At 42.0% G+C, this 19,672-nt stretch overlaps 1 protein-coding gene across 2 annotated transcripts in view; it reads right to left on the minus strand.

The window, feature by feature from the left end:
* Window positions 1-19,672, minus strand: part of COL12A1 (collagen type XII alpha 1 chain) — a 344,609-nt gene that overhangs the window by 203,919 nt on the left and 121,018 nt on the right. For both annotated transcript variants that reach the window (XM_085610958.1, XM_085610959.1), the window contains exons 15-16: window positions 18,542-18,808; window positions 4,377-4,569 (exon numbers count right to left, since the gene is read on the minus strand). In XM_085610958.1, coding sequence (XP_085467084.1) covers window positions 4,377-4,569; window positions 18,542-18,808 — 460 coding nt within the window. The remainder of the gene's footprint in view (window positions 1-4,376; window positions 4,570-18,541; window positions 18,809-19,672) is intronic.

Genomic DNA, 19,672 nt, shown 5'->3' on the forward strand with positions numbered 1-19,672 from the left:
CTCCTGGTCTGAAGTTAATTAAAATTCCTCTCTTGGGAATAGCCTGAGCTAGTAAAATGGGAGACAGTAAGTCATCCTTTGCATGCCTCAGACATGCAGTGAATATGCCACAAATGTACCTCACGATTGGAGGGGCACCCCGGATTCAAAAGTAGCAGACTCTCTGATTGGATAAGCCTATCAATCAGAGGTGATAAAAGTCTGGCCTTAGCAGTCAGCTATTGCTCAAGACTGGTCTACTGTTGGACAAGGTGGCCAGCCCACACCGGGTCCATCCAAGGAAGCCAGTCACCACCCATGCTGTGAGACAAGATAAGAAGCTTGCTCACCTCATCTGAAAATCTGAAAACCCCTTGATAAGGGTTGAAGTTGAAGAAGCCTTCTCTGTGACTGATGGATTATGCTGCAAAGGAATGGGCCAGTTTGACAAGGAGCAATGGAATTGGTCAGCAGCATCGGTCAGAGAACCAGCTGATCGTTTGAGGCTTATAGAGCTGCTGGCTTGGAGCACAAGGAAATTGCAGACAGCTGCTCAAGATAAGAAAGCCTGCAACACATCAACAGAGACAGAGGGAGATAGGGAACCTTCATCCAAGCCCTTAAAGATGAGATCACTTTTCACAGACCCCCCCTGTACTGTGGGAGCCTGTGTGGTGCTTCCAGTTACAATGTGCAGATGGTGAAGAGTGTCCTGTGGTACAGGTCCTCACCTCACTTTTTGTGACATCTGAGGGTATCAGAGTGCTGGCCCTCTGGCTAGCCACTGCCCTCCTACAGCTACCCAGTGGCTACTGAACTAATGAGACTCCAGGAAATTGTGCGAAGAGATCAGGCAGCTGTGATCAGATCCCTGACACAACTAGAGCTGTGTCCTTGCTCAGGATGGAGGGCCCTTCTGTTTTTTTGGGTGGCGGGTTAAGGGCTGATCAAGAACACTTGACTTCACCTGTGTTTTTTCAGTGCTTAGCATCTAGGTGCTATAATACTGTGTGGGGTCACAACTCCGGCCCAGAGGATTACAGAGACATCTGTTTTTCACTGTTTGTCCTAGTTTTATGTGAATATTTCTCTTGTGTGTATTAAAATTCTTTTATTTTTTTTAGCGTATAGCACTGATTTTACATGGGTTTTATCAGCTGGTAGTACCGTTTCCACTGTATTCTGAATGTATAAACCCACCTCACCTCCTGAGTAAGCCTTGGACTGCTCTGTCTCATTACCCTGAGAGAGTGCTGGAGAGGAGTACTTGGTTATCCAGTCCTGGATTCACAAGTACTGAGGCCCCAGGACACCAGTGGGGAATCCTCCAGTTTAGGCAATTGGGACACATTAACCCCTGAGTGCCCTGATGCCCAGAAAATTGAGTTTAACAGTATGGGTAAAACAAGCACTCTGATGCTGCCCACACTGTACAGGTCATAGTGGGTTTTTTTTAATGGAAGTTGGGTGGGGCAACCAGTACTGGAAGGAGGTAGGGCAGATCTGTGGGGCCATGTTTCTTCTTGCTGGAAGGAGGGAGTCATCACAAAGCATTGGATGGCATGCAACATTTCAGGGTGCAGGTAAATAAAAGCACTGGGTCTGCCTCATAGGGCATTTTTGTTATGGCGGGTGGGTGGGGGCAACCAGCAATGGAAGGAGTGAGGGCAGGTGAGTGGGGGCAAGAGGCAAAGGAAAGAGGGAAGGAGGGTGGGTGAATGGGGGCATTCAGTTTTTGGAGGGGTGAATGAGTGGGGCAAGCAGCAACATAAAGAGGGAGGGCAGATGAGTGGGGACAATCAACAATGGAAAGAAGGATGGTGGGTGAGTCAGTGCATGTAGCAACAGAACGAGTGGAGGTGGATGAGTGTGGGTAAACAAATAATAGAAGGAGGGAGGATGGGCAAGTGTGGGAAAGAAGTAACTACATGCACACTATAAGGGATGGAAAATGAGAGGGATGGTGGGTGGGTGAAAGAAGCAACAAGGCAAACAACGGTAGGAATGGGGTGAAAGCAAGCAATTTGGACGAGTGACAGTGGTAGGGAGAGGGAGAAGTACACAAGGAAGCCACCTGAAAAAGATGCACTCTGGTAGAGTGCATAAACACAAAGAAAAAAGTAGCACCTAAAATATGACCAGTGGAAAGACACAGGTAATGCGCCTATGTTCCAGGGGGGGACAAATGTACGAAGAGGGAAGAAGTCTACGGCAGCTCACCAACAGGAACCAAGCAAATCAGAGTGACAATGAAGCCAACAAATGGCAAGCAATGGGCAGCCACTAGCCCACTGTATAAAAATACTAAACATCTCAGAGGCGACAACACATGCCCTGTCTAAGGCAGGACAGAAAAAAACAAGGATACTACCTAACACCTCCTTAAAGAACACTAAATCACAGTGAAGTAACACTTTGTGCCAACTCTCAGAACCCAGTTCAAACTTCAATCTTGCCTTTGAATCTGCACAGTGCTCCGCTGTCTTTTAGTTAAGTCTGTGTGCCACCAGTACCATATACATACAGGCGTACCAGTAGAGCCTTCCAAAAGTCATGGATGTGTGCCCTTCTTCAAATGCTTTTGGTCTATGTATAACAAAAATCATTCCTGGATGGGCACTGGTAAGTGAGCAAACGTGGCAGCCATATTTCAATTATTTTGTTGTTATTCTTTAGTCTATCATTCCACAATGTCCAATGGGCATTTTGGAATAGGAACTTGAAAATAAAATATGCCAGAATGCTGATCACAGGTAGGAAAGAACTACAGGGTCCTCTCAAAAGAAAAGGCAGACATCGGAGAGAGCTGAGGTATTAAGGGAAGGAGAAAGTCAGCACTGGCCGAGTGGCGTGGGAGCGGTCACAGATAGAGCAGAAAGAAGCATAAGGGGGAACGCCAGCTCCAAAACGAGCTAGGGGACACAGGTGCAAGCAAACTTATGTTAAGCGCTATTAAGGCAAATTTGCAGCTTTGCTCCCAAAATGTGAGAGGAACCATATAACCACTGCAAAGCCAGAATGAAAAATATACATACTTACACCAATGAAAATTGCTCAGATAGAAATAGTGAACTAGGTGGGCCACATGACAAACTCACAGCACAACCATTGAATGCATAACAGGGCTAAATTAATTTAGCCAACATGAACATGAGCAGACAAAAAACACTCCATTTGTATACAATAGGTCTTTGGTACAGACAGCTAAAGTTGTCTTATTCATTATGGGATAAGCGATTGCACCATGGGTTGGAAGAGTGTGGGTCAGTAAAGCTAATGGATCCGTGATGTTATGTGCCGGCAGAGGCCACTCTTGTGACAATTTAATCCTCTATTAGTATGACATAGCCACGTAGCCATGCTGGACTGGGAACTCTATGTGATTTGTCTTGCACTACACAGCAATTACACTTTGCAACGTGGTTGCTTTGAGATGAGTGCTGTTGATAGTGCTCAGCTTTCTTTTCAATTGTACAACAGTAGCCTTTCACAAACAGCCTCTTGCAGCCAGTATAGGCCTCATCTACAAAATTTACTGCTAATTTATTCAGGCCACCCTTTATGCATCTACAGCTGTCTGATCCCGCTGTAACAGGCTGCCCTTTAGGGTTTTAAACATGAATGAATGCTATATTAGAGACAGCAATGCTCCTATTGTACTTCTCGTAATTTGAATGCTTACTGTATTATGTATATTCTGTAATCCTTACATGGCGTTCTCCAGGCACATTGGAAGCAATACAATTTCATCAAAATAGGAGAAAGATATTTAGGGACGTATTTATGAAAACTGTTGAGCTAGGCAACGCAGCAAGTCACCTTGCTGCATTGCCCTGCGTCACAGGCAAAGGGAAGGTATGCACAGTATTTATCCAATACGGCGCATTCCTGTCCTCTTCCCTTGCACTGTAGCTGTTTTGGTAGCCTAGCGCCAATGCCGGCACCCGCAAGGGTGGCTGTGTTGTTGCGCGATTGTTTCAATACTGAGAGGCTAGCTCCTCTTTCTATGTGTGCTACAGATTGCTACATACATAGAAAGAGGAAAAAACAAGGAGAAATAAAGATATTTCTCCTCGTTACACCTCCCCTGGGAAGGTGTAAGGTTTTGGTGCATTCCCAGGTTTATAAGTCCTTAGAAATACATCAAAATCCATGAGAGTTGCATGGAAACATCCACCACAACGCTCATGGAACACCTAGCCAGGGCAGAGTAAGTAACGCAGCGATTTAGACTGCATTGCCTTACTCCAGATCTTTGAAACCACTCAGACTTTGCGCAACTTCATAAATCTGTCATAGAGGTTTGCGTCGTGCATGTACATCGTTGCGTGTTGCAAACTTGATGCAAAACTCTCATACATATGCCCTTTAATGTGCTGAAGGGAGATGTGACATACCTGAGCTCCTCCAACACAACTGTACTGTCATACGGACCGACCATCATCTCTCCGAGTCTCGCCTCATCGCCTTCAGGATGGAAAGTTATTTTATAACCTTTGACTTCCCCGGGGGCCGGCTCCCAGGTCACTCGAAAAGTGGACTTGGTTGGTTCAGATGTTTTGATATTTCGAGGGGGCTTGAAAGGTGAAACTGCAAAGGAGGTAAATAGTGCATTTCATTATAGATTGTCTGTGCATTTCAATATCCACTATTCCAGAAAACTATCGCAGCCCAAAAATAGTGGCATTTTCCAGAAAAGCATCGCATTCACATTTAATACAGCAAATCGTCAACTCAAGCGTTTATAGTAATTGCAGCGTCGTACTGAGACTACAAATAGGCCTAGGCACCAAAATAAAAGTGTCTCCCATTAGCGACCAAGATAGCTTACAAAAAAAAGAGGCCTAAAATTGCACATCAGGCCAGTTTTGAACATCTAAAGATGTATTTTGCAAGCCCTGGAAGACTGCATGTATTTGTGCTTGATGCAGGCAATGTTTGTGGTAACATCAGAGGAATCAATAGTAAAAAAAACAAGGCCCATCTAGCCATAAAATAGGCCCACAAACTGCTAGAAACTGGCCCACACATTGATGTGTCAAACCAGTCCAACGTCACTGCCTGATTGTCTTACATGCCAGTCCGATTGCCCTATAGGCCAGTAAGCCCTGAGTAATCGTATACATAAGTGTGACAAAACATCAAGGACATGCATCATTTGTCTAATTTATATTTTTTTCTAATGCACATATGATTCTATGCGATATAATTTACGCATTGTTTAAGATCTGCTCTTATAAACCCATGTTTCTGTAATGCTTGCGGCAGATACATTCTGCATTATTTAGCCATACTCTGTAATTGGAAATATTTGGTATTGGTTAAGGATTCAGATGACACCAGAAGATCTAGTGGTTAGTGGACTCGAAAAAGCATTTGGAAAAAGAGCAAGCAACTTCTGTAAACGAGCTCTGCATTCCCAAAACATACATTCAGATGCGAAAAAAGGTTTAGAAGACCACAGAATACTGCCTATTTCATAAATAATATATCATTATCATTACTTTAGTAATATATAATAGTAGATTTTATTTTACACCTCACTTTAAAAAGTGACTTTTGAAATAGGGGTGTTGCTAGCATTTGTGACACTGTTTGCAAATGAATATTGATATTTATGATCTAAGGAGAGATAATGCCCAATAAAAACCCTGTATAATGTGCCCATTAGTGTCTTCACAGGAGGAACGAGGGCCCATTCACTAAAACCCTTTAGCATTGAGCTGGAACATCTGGCCCTCTGTACATGGAAATTTCTGTCACTGGGTCAATCATTTCATTGGCTTTATTCATAGGCTTAACAAAGAAAGTTGTGTATGCTGATTGAGGCACATTTTCTAATAAAAGATGAAAACGTACAATATTGCACATAGAAATATATGAAAAAGAGTTTTTACTTTTCTGGGTGACTAATGGCTTTTCCTTATATAATAACATCGATTAAAATAAAAAAAATGATGTGCAAAGTACCGGAAGTGTAACTTCAACCATTGCATGAGTACACGTTGTAAGTGATTGAGTCGGTCGTTGGAAGTTAGCTCATCACAAATTAGTGTGCTACATTTCCCAGGCCTTGAAATTATTAACACCTCTGGAAAAAAATGAAAAATCCGATACTTCAGCAAGGCCAAATGTTGTCACACGGGGTCAAAAAGCTAAGATTAACCATGGGAGTAGTTTCTCTCCACCTTCAAAGAAAAGGAAGGGGCAGGCGCCAAATAAACAAAATAAACAAAGTTATCTTCTGGCTAAACCTTTGGGCCGTAGGAGTAAACCTGCTGATAAAGAGCATGATCAGGGGGCTACACAAGCACTAGCACCAGATGATGGGGTATCATTGGTTGCATTACCTAGTCAGGAGAGGGAACCTTTTATGAAAAAACTGGAACTTGTGATTTCAGCTCATCTGGACCCAATATTGCAAAAGCTAACTGAAATTGAGGCTAGGTTAGCGCATTTAGAAAAAACGGCACCTAGTGCTTCCTTAACCCCTGTAGATTATGGGCAAAAGAGGGCAGAGGGTGCTGCTGTGAAAGGGGTTGTGCAGCGCCCTGAACCCTCTGTAAGACCTGCGATTCGGGATGGTTTGCCTCTCCCAAGGGTAGCATGCCCTCCTTCGAATGGCACTGAGACTCCACTCCAGACAGATGGTCTGCTCACAGAAACCCCCAGACTGCATATGGCACAAGAATTGCCCGAGCTAGTAATGCAAGTAATAACTATGATGAGAGACCCCGAAACACAGGTATTATAGAAGGCCAGCCCTTTGATCAAAGAACCCCTAGTGGCCCACACTCTAACCTGCACTTGCCTCCAGAAGCAACCCCATATATTCTGTTGTTGGCTAATGTTCCTTTATTGCTCCCCGGCGATATGGAGCACTGGTCAACACTGCAGAACAAATCCTTGCACTTTTTGAGTGCAAGGACAGGTATTAATAACAAATTGTTATTTTCTGAATTTAAGATGGCGCGCAGGACTGGGTGGGTGGGGAAATCTAACAATACATTCTCCGGAGATTGTATTGCATTAACATTTAGATCCCCAGGCTTGGTCAGAACAATATTAGAGAAGATGGATGACTACTTTGCAAATGAGAGGGGAATTTCCATTCTACCCTTGGGGTTTTTCTATCAGCCACCTAGACCACAATGGCACACAGTGGAAGACAACAGATGTGCATGGGTGCACCCGCACCCCCAGCCTCCCCTTGGTTCCACCCAAAACGTTTTAAGGCTCTAAGCGGTCTTGCAGACATAGATTGACTTACATCAAATTTGAGAAAATCAGGGAATAATGTTATTTTAAACAATGTCCCAGAGATTGCCTCTAACATAGTAGATAGTACAGTTGCTTCCCCTTTTATATCAGACCATGAGAACAGCCGATACCCACTTCTGCACCCGTATAATGATAGTGCAGGAACTGTAGGGTTGGATTCAGATATTTTGCCCGCAGAGAAAGTCACTAGTAACACTGCTGGGGAAATCTTAATGGTTAGGAATCCTAATACCCGCCCACTCAGGATCATCTCATGGAATATTGCAGGCATTTCCTCAAAACTATCAGATGTGACTTGGGTACAATATGTGAAGATGTTTGATAATATCTGTGTCCAGGAAACCTGGAGCAGGGATGATGTCACTATGGACGGATATTGTTCATTTAATGTCCAGGCAACACCATCACCTGCAGGGAGGAAAAAGAGTGGCTTAGTGACTTTCCTTTCTGTCCAATATGAGTCACTAAAGATAGACAATATAACAGACTCTCCTTGGTACCAGCTTATCCTGATTTCTAACCTAATTGATGCCACACTATTATTGATTAATTGGTACTACAATATGTTTGACACACAAAACTGTCAGGTTATTAACACCCTTAAAAAGGAAATTGATAAAGTTGCGGTGAGATTCTTCCCATTGTGCATAGTCTGGGTGGGTGATTTTAACTGTACACTATGCCAGCACAGTATGCACAAAATATGTGGCATTGTAGACACCGCAGATCAACCTTTGTCTCACTTTAAGCATACCCCAACGGGTGAAGCACTAAATACTATCATTGTAGTAAATGATTTATGCATGATTGATACGTTGGTCAGTATTCCTTCGATCCAGCTTCCAACCTATCAGGGTGGTGGTAGAGTCAGCACAATTGATTTTATGTTGATATTAAATAAGCATGCATGTCTAGTAGATAGTTTTGCGGTTGAACCAAACCCTGCTAGCGACCATAATCCCCTTAATGCTTCCATGCATGTTATAGCACTGAAAGGTAGGGGTGATGAACACCAATTAAAACATAATTGCAACCAGGGGGTTAGATTAAAGTGGAGCACAATAAACCCCTCACAATTTGAGGAGACCATTGTTAAAGCGAATCTAAGTAAAATCATGACATGCTTAGCTTTTGACTCCCATCCAAATGCTATAAAACAATGTTTTGAATCAATCTGCGAAGATGTGGCTAAAAACCTGACTAAATCAGTGAGGAGTCGGGATTCACCGGAAATAAGATGGTTTAATGCTGAATGTTCCAAGGCGCAAATGACCTGAAGAAAGCTTTGCATGCAGTCCCCCGTGATGGGGTCTTGATCAAGGCTGTTAGACAGACCTACAAAAGTGTGATTAAGCGTAGGAAGGACGAACTGAGAAGACTGGCCTGGGAAGATCTTGAAAGAGCTAGTGCTCTCAAGGACTCCAAGAGTTTTTGGGAAGTCATAAATCATCCCCTTCTTTCTAACAATACAAGGAGTTGGTACTCGACTATAATGGGAAATGCTTGGGAGTCTAATTTTCTGAGTATATTTAACCCAAAGGGCGTCTTATCACAAGAGCAAAGGGATGAGATGGTTATTAACTTACAAACGGCATACCAACTTAGTTCATCCCTGTCCTTAAGCGAGGTTGAGGATGCCCTAGCAAAGGGCATTTCCTCGAAAGCCCCCAGACCAGATGGGGTGCCCTTGGATTTATTTAAACGCAATCCTCAACTTTGGGGTCCCCTGATGCGTAATGTTTTTAAAGCAGTAATAGTGGAGAAATGCAGTGGTAGTCCCGATCTTCAAAAAAGGTAACAGGAATGACCCCACATGCTATAGGTCGATCTCTCTAATTGACGCCACATGCAAGGTTATGGGGAGGGTAATCCTTGCACGTTTGGAGTCATCGGCCAATGCCACCAGACTCATTTCGAGTACCCAATATGGCTTCAGGTGGAGGATGGGAACAAATGAACAGTGCCTCAACTTGTCAATGATTATGGGCAAGTACATGAGGGCCAGGGGGAGTCGAAGCCCTTGGCCTTCATGGACGTGTCCAGTGCTTTCGGTACAGTGAGCCGGGGGAAGTTATGGGCACTGATGGAAAATATGGGTTTCGAAGAACCCCTCATTACCCTGTTGCGCAGGCTACATGCATCTACCGTAGCTATTCGTTTTTGTCCTGGAGGAGAAAAGACTAGGCCCATTGCTTCCACTGAGGGGGTATGCCAGGGCTGCATTCTAGGCCCGTTTTTATTTCTAATATATACAAATGGCTTGGAATCATTCCTGTTAGAACAGCAATTGGACTACCCAAGTATAGAAGGCAAACGGGTTCCATTGCTGTCCTATGCAGACGATACAGTTTTGATGACCTTAACGGAGAATAGCTTTAAAAAATGTCTGAATGCGTTTACTGAATTTATGATGGTATTGGACCTAAAGGTAAATTTTAGCAAATCATTGATTATGGTATGCAGTCCCAATCAAACAAAAACAAGAACATTTATAGTAAAGGAAAAAATCATTGATAAGGTGCCAAATTTTACCTACTGAGAAATGTTTTTAATAATAAATTAAATTGGGACCATCTAATTGTGGCTAGGATTCAACATACCAGCAGAATAATAGAGGGGCTGTTTCGCTTTGGTTGCAAGCTTGGACATAAGCCGGTAGCAGAAAGGATAACTTTATACAAATCAAAATGTCTGTCAGTAGCTACTTTTGGGGCAGGAGTATGGGGCTACCATAAAAGATTCCATATTCAGATTTTAGAGAACACATTTTAAAAAAGATTACTGATGATTCCCAGCAGTTCTTCATCACTTTTTTGTCACTCTGAAGTGGGTCTGGATTATGTAAAAGATAGGATAAATATTGCCCCATTGATTTTATGGGGGAACATCTGGACTTCAGAGGACTTACTATTCTCAAGGAGTATCCTTAGAGATTGTACGAATCTTGATAACGCAATGTCACTCCCCTGGCTTTGTTATGTTAAAGATACTTTTTATAAAATAGGCTTAGAAAAGTGTTATGACAATCCCGATGGTATCCAATCGAACATGAAACAGGTCATAGAAAAAGCATATCGCACTGAATTATGTATGTCTAACCAGGATTATGGAATACCAGATCATGCATTTCTAAGTCAACAGCATGCTCAATCGCGTTTCCTTATGACTAGATTTCGCCTTTGCACATTGCACTTTCTTGTGGCCTTCCCCAAACAGGCAGGTTGGTGTGAGAGACTAACCCCCTGTAATAATTTAGCCCATCAGAGTACAATGCACTTTTTGCTGTTTTGCACATTTTAAGACCCAAGGGCACGTTTTATCAAGCCCATTTAAAAGGAAATCCGTCCCTGTTCTTATCAGGAGGGTTTTAATTACTTGCGGTCACTGCCCACTGCTGCCATCTGCAGCGCTGTGCTTAACTTCATTAGAATCGCATTTCTAATCAGGAAACGCTATGAATCTTTAAATGAATTCAAGTTTTTAGTGATTTTAGGGGTTTTAATATTTAGTATAAATGTGTTGTAGAACAGTAGGAGTTTTTAAATTCTCATAATCTGAGCTGGGGTAATATGATTTAGGAAAAGACAATATGTGTACTGTATTTTTTTTTAAATCTCTGCACAAAAACTTTTTTATGTATATTTGTGTCTTTTATTTAATGTATGTATGCAAACATATATGATTCAATTGAATCGAATAAAGTTATTTGAACTGATAAAAAACTGAACTGATTGAGTCGGTCAAAAAATTATATAGAACAGGATCCCCTGCATTTCGGATAAGGGTTCCGGGGCCAAGGCAAAAACTGAAAGGAGCCCCCCAGAAACCTGCTGTTTCAATAAATCATCATTTATTCACCGTATTTGTTCGGCCAGTACAATGAAGTTTGATCCACTTTTATATAGGATTTCCTATATTGTTTGCATCACCTGATATATTTATTCATGCAAGACATTAAAAATTCATGTGACACAAAAATATGAAATTCCCATAGCAAAATACAAATGAAATATTAAACACTCATTTTTTAATTACATTTTTATTGCAAATTTGCGTAGGGTTAAACAATGAGAGAAGTGTACTGTTTGATTTTTACTTAATAATATCTCATACCATAGTCATTATAACCTAATTTCAACCAACATTTATTCCATCATGCACATACCTACCTCAAAATGCCACTCATCAGAGCAAAGATAAATAACAATTAAAAAATGGGTTTCCAAAACATCATATTAACTATATTCATTTCTTTCAAACATGATCCAATGATAATTTTACAGTTAATCTTCAATCATCACATTGTATCCAATCCGATCAATGATTCTTTCATCAGAATGATTACAAATTTACTTATTCCTCTTGCTTGTCCTTTTCATACTAATGGATTGTCTAATTATATCCTTGTCTTTTGGCGCACAGACATTGATGCCTGCCATGACTTCTGTTTCTTAGTCAACACTCTTAACCCTTATCTGAGATTTACCAGCACAGTATCAAATCAAGCAGTATCTTTTTGGGATCTCCTAATTGCCCATGATGCAGGAAGGCTGTCAACAACAAATTCTTAAAAACTCACTGATCGAAATAGCCTCCTCCTCTAGTTAAGCCACCACCCAAGACACTGCACGACAATCTTCCCTTCAGGTAAGTTCAATGTTTACGGCACAACTGTGATACCCTTAAAGACTATGACATTCAAGTCAAGGAATTAAACACCAACCTGGTCGCACTGGACTATTTCCCTGAGATAGTCAGGCAAACACAGAAAAGAGCAAGGAACAACCATTGAGAGGCTCAACTAGAGATACAAGACAAGGTATCGGATGACATGATTACTTGCGTAGTGACTTTTACATGTACCTCTAATAGGATTCAAAAGATCCCAGATTCGCTTACAAAAGGACACAGAACCTAAAAGATCTTCTGGTCCACACCAGACCCAAAACAACTCCTAGGATTCAACAGCGCACCCTGTGGGACTTACCACCAGTCAAGGGCCACTACCCATGTGCTATTTGTGCCATATGTCCTTTGAGTACAGTCTCTAAGGAGATCACCTAAATGAATCATTTATATGGACACAAAAGGGGCACCAGAAGATAGGTATATATCTAATCACTTGCCCCTGCACACTGAACTATATTGGAATGACAACATGACCAGAATAATGGAGCACCGCAAGAATGTATGTTGCAGATGCAGCACAGTGAAGATGTTGGCACATTTTTTCACTGCCATCCATAGATTGAATGACATCAGATGAACCATCCTGGATGCTAATGAACGTTGGAATCAACCGTCACTATTCAATAGAGAACAGCGCTGGATTTTTAGTCTGAAAACACATGTGTGGGGACTGAATGATGACATTCTATGGCACAAAGACAACAAATGAGACTGTGAACTATGGGGTTCCAACCATTCCATGCTGCGAACCGCATGATCCGGAGTCACCTGCGAATCATACGACCAAAAGGTTCATGTTCATGACAGTCCAGGCTGCTCATTGCTTCGTCACAACATAAATTACTTCAAAACATGGGATTTCAGACATCACCTCTCTTTTCTAGAGTACCCCTGATCACACTATTCTGAAAACAATTTTATCCTTAGGCAACCTATTAATACACCCTGAAGCATTGACCATATAACATTACATACCCCTCATGTATTTACATATACATGTCTGGTGGCACCTTCAATAAACACAATCCGCTTTGCAGTCCGACCACTGCCGTGGCTTCCACGGCTGGGCGGGTGGAATGCATGATGTAAACCATTTTTTCATTTTAGAAAAGAGACACTCCCCTCATTAGAGACTGTCTCTTCAATGACAACGTCTCTCACTGACAAGCCTAATAGGGCTCCATCACTTTCAATTCTTTTCACGTGACCCACTATATATCTAGCAGGTTCAATTAAGGATCATACCGGAACCCACTAGCTGCGCCCATTATGCTGTTCAAACCAGCCCGGTTCTCGCCTATTTCTAAAAATGTAACACATGGTTTTTTAAGCTACAATTATTAATCGCTACTCTGTCTCTCAAGACATGTATTTTTACATTGAGAATGACTAGATGAAGATGGCCACACTATTTTTACTCGCAATTACAGGACACGCTAAACCAGGAAATGATCCAACATACGAGACACACCTGGTGAGAAAGATACATTGAAATACAGGCACCCCACACCCACACCCTACCCTACCTTCAAACGAGCAGAGAGGGGTAGGTCGTGAGCGCCACTCGGCTTCAGATCATGTGAGTACTGCAATAGAGACTGAATGCTTTGGCTGCATGATTTTTGGCTGCCCCTGGCGCTAATTCGTAATTTTGAAACTGTGTTTTATTTTCCAGTTTCTAACCGCAGTTGATATGCAGTTCTATGCCCTACTCTATGGTGCAAGGAACACAACAACAGCAGGGTAAGACTAATTCCCACCCCAATTCAGGAAGGTGACACTTATTTGGGTCCTGAATCACCTAGGTACCAATATGTCTTTTTTGCATTTTTGTTTGTCTGGGTCTGCAAAGGTTTGTCTACCATCATTATGTCAGTTGCCTGATACGCTGTGTGCTCTGTTTTCATTTGTTCACTATGGAGTGACGACTGCACTCCTAGCATGTTTTGGATTCAGCCTTACAGTATATAATATGATTACCAAAACTTAACTTAATTTCTTAAGAAGGTTTCCTAGTCATTTACTCACCACTTGTACTGTATTTGTGAAAACCTCTCTACATTTTCTCGTTTTTGCGTAGGTTGAATATCAATGTCTCATTTAGGGACGTCATATGCAGGTACAGTTTACCTAAGCTTTCCCTGGAGATTTTTCAGATTCTTCCTTTTTTTTTTTAAATATACACAACCCACCCAGGCGTAGGGTAGGGATTATTTACGTATGTTCATTGGTCCTGAAGAAATGCCACGGATCCCTCCAGGACCACACAGGCGTGAAACATGTCGACCATCTAAATCTCACATGTCGGAATTGCCACGGCTCATTATACCCCAGTGACAATGTTCAAATCCTTGTATTTAATCCTGCCAAGGGGATCATAGATTAAAAAACTTGTTGATACTCCTGAGGTAGTTTTATGGGACACTTTTTTCACTCAATACACTACCCTATGTCCTCAGACCCTAACTCACTCATACGGCTTAAAGAGAAGATCTCCGCCAAAGAGCTCACTTGCTGGGCCCATGGGGCATTCCAGCTTTGACCCCACGAGGAGCTAAGCCCTATAATGAACCATGACACCCAGTTGGGTGTGTGAGGGCTCAATCTTCCAATAAGGAAGATTCCCCCTCAACTGTTGGATTATCCACCGCCACCTTACTTTACATATCCCTTTCTCGATAGGAACAGTTACCCTCCATTTGTATTTATACTCTTATAGATGTAATTAACTCTAATTAGATTAAACAATTGCAAGTGCATTGTATTCACATATATAACATATATAACACACACAGTTCTATTTTTCTAACCCTATGAACATAATCGAGGATAGCTGGGCAATCCTAATTCAACCAGGAACGAGTTATATACTGAATCAGGATTATGAGACATAAAGTGAAACTCTTCCCTCAGGGTCTCCCACAGATACATTCCACCAGTGAAAACCTTTCTGAATCGATGCCTAAACTCTAGTTTCCATGATTAATAATTATTTGGTTTAAAACCTTTCATTGTTGACTAATATTGCATCACAGAATTACAGTATCCCACAGTACTGGTAATTCTGGGTACGGTGTGTAAAGAAAATGCCTTTTTTAGTGGTCACGCCCAAAATATTGGACTGATGCTGCAGTTTTCTCGACACTGAGAGTGCACAGAGGCCTGCTAATCAAACCTCAGTGCCTGTTCCCTGACCCTATAACTGAGTTTGTTTGATTGGCTTATACACAATTGGCATAGACTAGCTTACTTGCAAGTCCCTAGTATATGGTACCCAGGTGCTTAAGTTAGAAGGTCACCCTAGGATCTGCAGTACTGATTGTGCCACCCTCTGCAAAACCTGGCTCCCAGTCTTCCACTTTAGACTGGAAGGGCAGCTGTAAAATGGTGACTTGACTTTGCAATTTCAAGTGATGGCAAAGCCCTAATCTTCCCTTTCTAATATATGTAAGTCATCCCTAAGGCAGACTTAACAAACCCTAAGGCAGGGTGCCGTATGTTAGACAATGGAACAAGTGCTTCTACATCGTCCAACAGTAAAAACCCACAATTGTCATTTTTACTGTGGAAAAGACTAGTTGCCCCATTGAAAAGTGCTGTGTTACAGGCTGCCACAGTAGCCATGCATACTTCTGACAGGGACTACTAAAGTTGATACTGTGAGGCATCAAACAACTCGTTGGATTAAACATGACTTGGAGCCAAGGTTGAAATTAATGTAACTATATCAAGTTGAAACTTTGTGGTCCTAAGTCCCCTGTGCCCATCCAAAGCTCCAAAGGGAGTCTGTCCCTGAGATTGCATTCTGCCCTCCTGGAGAGACGTGCAAACAACTACTATGAAAGAAGATAATAGAAGCCTGGGCAGGAGAGAGGCGTTACCTGGCAGGAAGCCATATGGGTGTTGGCCCAAAAGGCAATCTTCAAAGGAGAAGCCTCTTTTGAAGGGCAAATGATGAACACATGGAGAGGGGCTCCTCGATTGTTTAGGTAGACAGAATGGCACTCGGGAAGGAGAAAGGAAACCAGTTGCCAAACTAGTTTTGAAGGCGCGGCTAGCACCACTGCCAGCTAAACCTCTAGGTTGAGCTAGAGAGCTCTAAACGCTAAGAGATGGGTTCACACATGTTGAAGGTGGGCAGAATGGAGAATTTGGGATATCCAGATGCCACACTTCACCGGAAGTGGTCATCAGGAGGAAAGGAACCAAGTAGTCCATTGGCTAAAGACCGCGTCCACCCTCAGGGCATTTTCTGGGAATGAAAAGGGCACCCATTGCACACAGAACTCAGATCTTCATAGATTGAAGAAGAGGACTGAAAAAGGACTGCCCAGCTGTGCCAATGACCCATCGAAGAGAGGCTGCATCAACGAAGGCTGAACCTGCTGAACCTGCTGGCTAGCAAAGGAGAAGGGACTGTGCCTGCTGTGTCCTGTTCAAGTAATTTCCATAATTCAGCCAAAGCAAGAGACCCTAAAGGCCAGCTGTCTGACCTCCTGCTTACTGCACAGGGCCACAACAGCTGAAGAAGCCCTGCTGGGGCGTGTTGGTAGCCCAGATCTCTGTATCTCCACTACTCATCGTCCTGCAGCACCAAGGGATCAGGACCTGATGCTCAAAAGAGGCCCCCAACCCTGCTAGACCCAGGAGAACCATTGGAATGGAGCTTAATTGCCCAGAAGGTGAGTCACCACCCATGGAAGGATTTGCCTGTGGCCATGATACCAGACGACTGGTAGCCCAGTAGTGATTAGACTTCTGCCAGGCTTGAAAGGATTTCTTGGGACGTTGACCTCCATCACCAGGTTTATCTCACCAAGTCATGGACTGAGGAGTAGCCACAGGAAAACCCCTGATGACCACATTGTGTCCACAGCATCCTTGAGAATCTTCAGCATCCTGCATCCCTTGCATAGGAGTCTATGGCAAGGAGATAAAAGTAACTGGAACTGACTGAACTATGTTTTTATTCTGGAAGATAACGGTTTCTGATGGCCTTGCTGGTATTCCTGACTGGCACCCTGCTGGGGTTGTGTGCCTAAAATAACTCAAAGTAAGGGTATGATACTTATCCAAGGTTTTCATGAAAAAGTATATTGGTGTCATATTGATTGAATTTGCCAATGTTTGTTCATGGTTAAGTGAAAAAGTGCATATTTACTGCACCTTGTAATTTCTATATCTTCAAAACTCTCTGGTGGATTTCTTTCATTTTGCAGTCTAAAAACACATAATAATGCAGTACATTTTTAATAAACCTGTGTCGGATTTCTTGAGTGTATCAGCTATTTCTTCTCCAATTGTTTTGGTGCTGCTTAAATGTTTTACACTTATTTTCTTGCGTAAGCCTGACTTATCAGAGCCACAGCTACCCAGGGTTGAGCTTAGAGACTCAGAATCGAAACCTACTGGTGTTGGTTAGTGTATTTCCTCACAAGGTGTTACTGATGCGTATTCCCCACACACGCTGTAATGATGTTCTTTGTGTACGTATTTTACAAATTACAACCAAATGGTATGCAAATAATTCTTACATGTATTTGTTTTAATTTCACTGCTTGACACTTTTTCTCTTCAGTTCAAAATTTATTTTCCATGCCCCGTATTCATTTTTTCCATTCTGAAAACTGGGTCAACCGGTACACTTTCCCCACACTTTAAACAGCACTTACACCTGGATCTTTCAAATATAACGTACATGTTCTCAAATGGGTGGGAAATGCATTTGCACTTGTTCGTGAATTCTCACTATGTCACATATGCCAGTTTTCCCCTCATCTGCATTGGATGTCTTGGTCCACCTCACTGACACACCATGTAAACCTCACACTAGTTAGTAGGCTCAAATGTGTGTGTATCTATTTGTGTAAATTGTGCATGTATATTAGAAACATGTATGCCTTCACTTACACACTTGTGAATTATGCATATTTTACCCGCACATACCTTACAGATTTCACAGTTTGAAGTCAGATTTACACATGAACAATCTTTCATAAATTGAGTCTATTATTCTGGAACAGGATGCACTTAGAGCGTCGAAATGGCAAATTATTCAATTTATCCAAGTCAGAATTCATTGGTTCCATTGGTCAGTGCTTGCACAGCAACTGAAGAAGTCTGCGTATAACTTGCAAGTTGCAGGTTAGAATTGCAATGCACTTTTAAACCTTATCAAATAAATAAAAAGAGTTCTGTTGATGTAGGAAATATTAACACTTACAACTTAAGTGCCAAGAGACAACTGTGGTTTCGGAGTGCGCCACAAATATAGCACTACTATTTATTATTATTATTATTATTATTATTATTGCTATTATTATTGTTGTTGTTGCTGTTATTAATATTTATGATGGTACTGTACATATTATTATTGCTTGCATTGTTGTTCCTTGCTGCTTTGTTGATATTGATATTGCTATGAATATTAATGTATGTCTACATAGAGACTAATAACTTTAAACAGTTTGTATGTCATGTAGAAGACAGTAAAGCAAGCATGAAAAGCAAGAGTTATACTCCATCTTTTCAGCGGTACCAAGCACCCAGTCTCAAGCGTTCTTTCCCAGCCTCCTCCTCATTGGATACTTACGTGTGGTTCCACTCCCTTGCCTTGTTTTGCCATCGCCTTCTCTGTAGACAGGAATGACAGAAATGTCATAGGTTGTCAGGGGTGTCAGTCTTCTCAATACTGTGGATGTGACTGCTGGTGGAATTTTGGCAACAATCTGCCGCCCTCCAGCACGTGGGCGGTAGACAACGCGATAGTTCAGGATATTGCCAGGCGCCGGCTGCCATGTCGCTTTCATTGTTGTCTCCGTCTCTTCACTAATTTTTACAATCTTGCCATCGGGAGACGCTGTGTGGAGCAAAATGTAACCAACTATTACAGCAGTTCAAGAATGGAAATATCTTCTACCCCACAAATTCAATGATTTTTAAGGGTCTTAAAAACTGGAATCTTCAGAAACAAACTGGATATAAAGATCGGTTAGTAGAAAGAACCATTTCATAAGGCACGTATGCTACACGCAGAGTCAATCACTATACTTTCCAAACCCATCCTTATTATATTTTTATATGCCAAGTTTCCAGGAACTGGAACTCACGTTCTAACATTGTAGCAATTACATTGTGCGGTGCATGGCCCTGCGGCCCTGCCCATTACATCCCGGATACATGAGAAAGAGATTATGTTTATGACAGGCATATCTGATTTTGATGTCTGAGTGAGTGAATATGCAAGTGTGTTGAGTGAGCTTAGAGGGGAAATTGGGAGAGTGTAATGTTATTTTACCACAGGTGTTCCCATTACCTATACTTTTGCATCTTCCCACTGACGTTACACTTCATATGGGGGTTGGGATTAATATAGAACTGTAGGAGTGCGACCTCCTTAGGAAGGCATCAGGTATAGAATGAAAGCTGAATGGATTAAATTTCAAAGTCAGACTTTCCAATGTTTTTCCCTTCAGCTGATAAAAAACCCACTATGTGTGGACTTTAATGTCTGAAACAAAAGAATACTGCTTCAAAGCTTCCATTTCATTGTAAATCAAAGTGAGTGCTCTTGTGAGGACAACTAATGAAACTAAAATACCAGGGACATGATATAAGGCGTAATGCTAAATCTGAAAGGGGGAGGGGTGGTCCCACTTATGGAGTTTCCTCCACCCATGGGGAAGTAAATTCTACAAGGGAATTTTCTTCTGGATTTAGGGTC

This window comes from Triturus cristatus, chromosome 6, assembly GCF_964204655.1.
Source record: "Triturus cristatus chromosome 6, aTriCri1.1, whole genome shotgun sequence".
Classification (NCBI taxonomy): domain Eukaryota; kingdom Metazoa; phylum Chordata; class Amphibia; order Caudata; family Salamandridae; genus Triturus; species Triturus cristatus.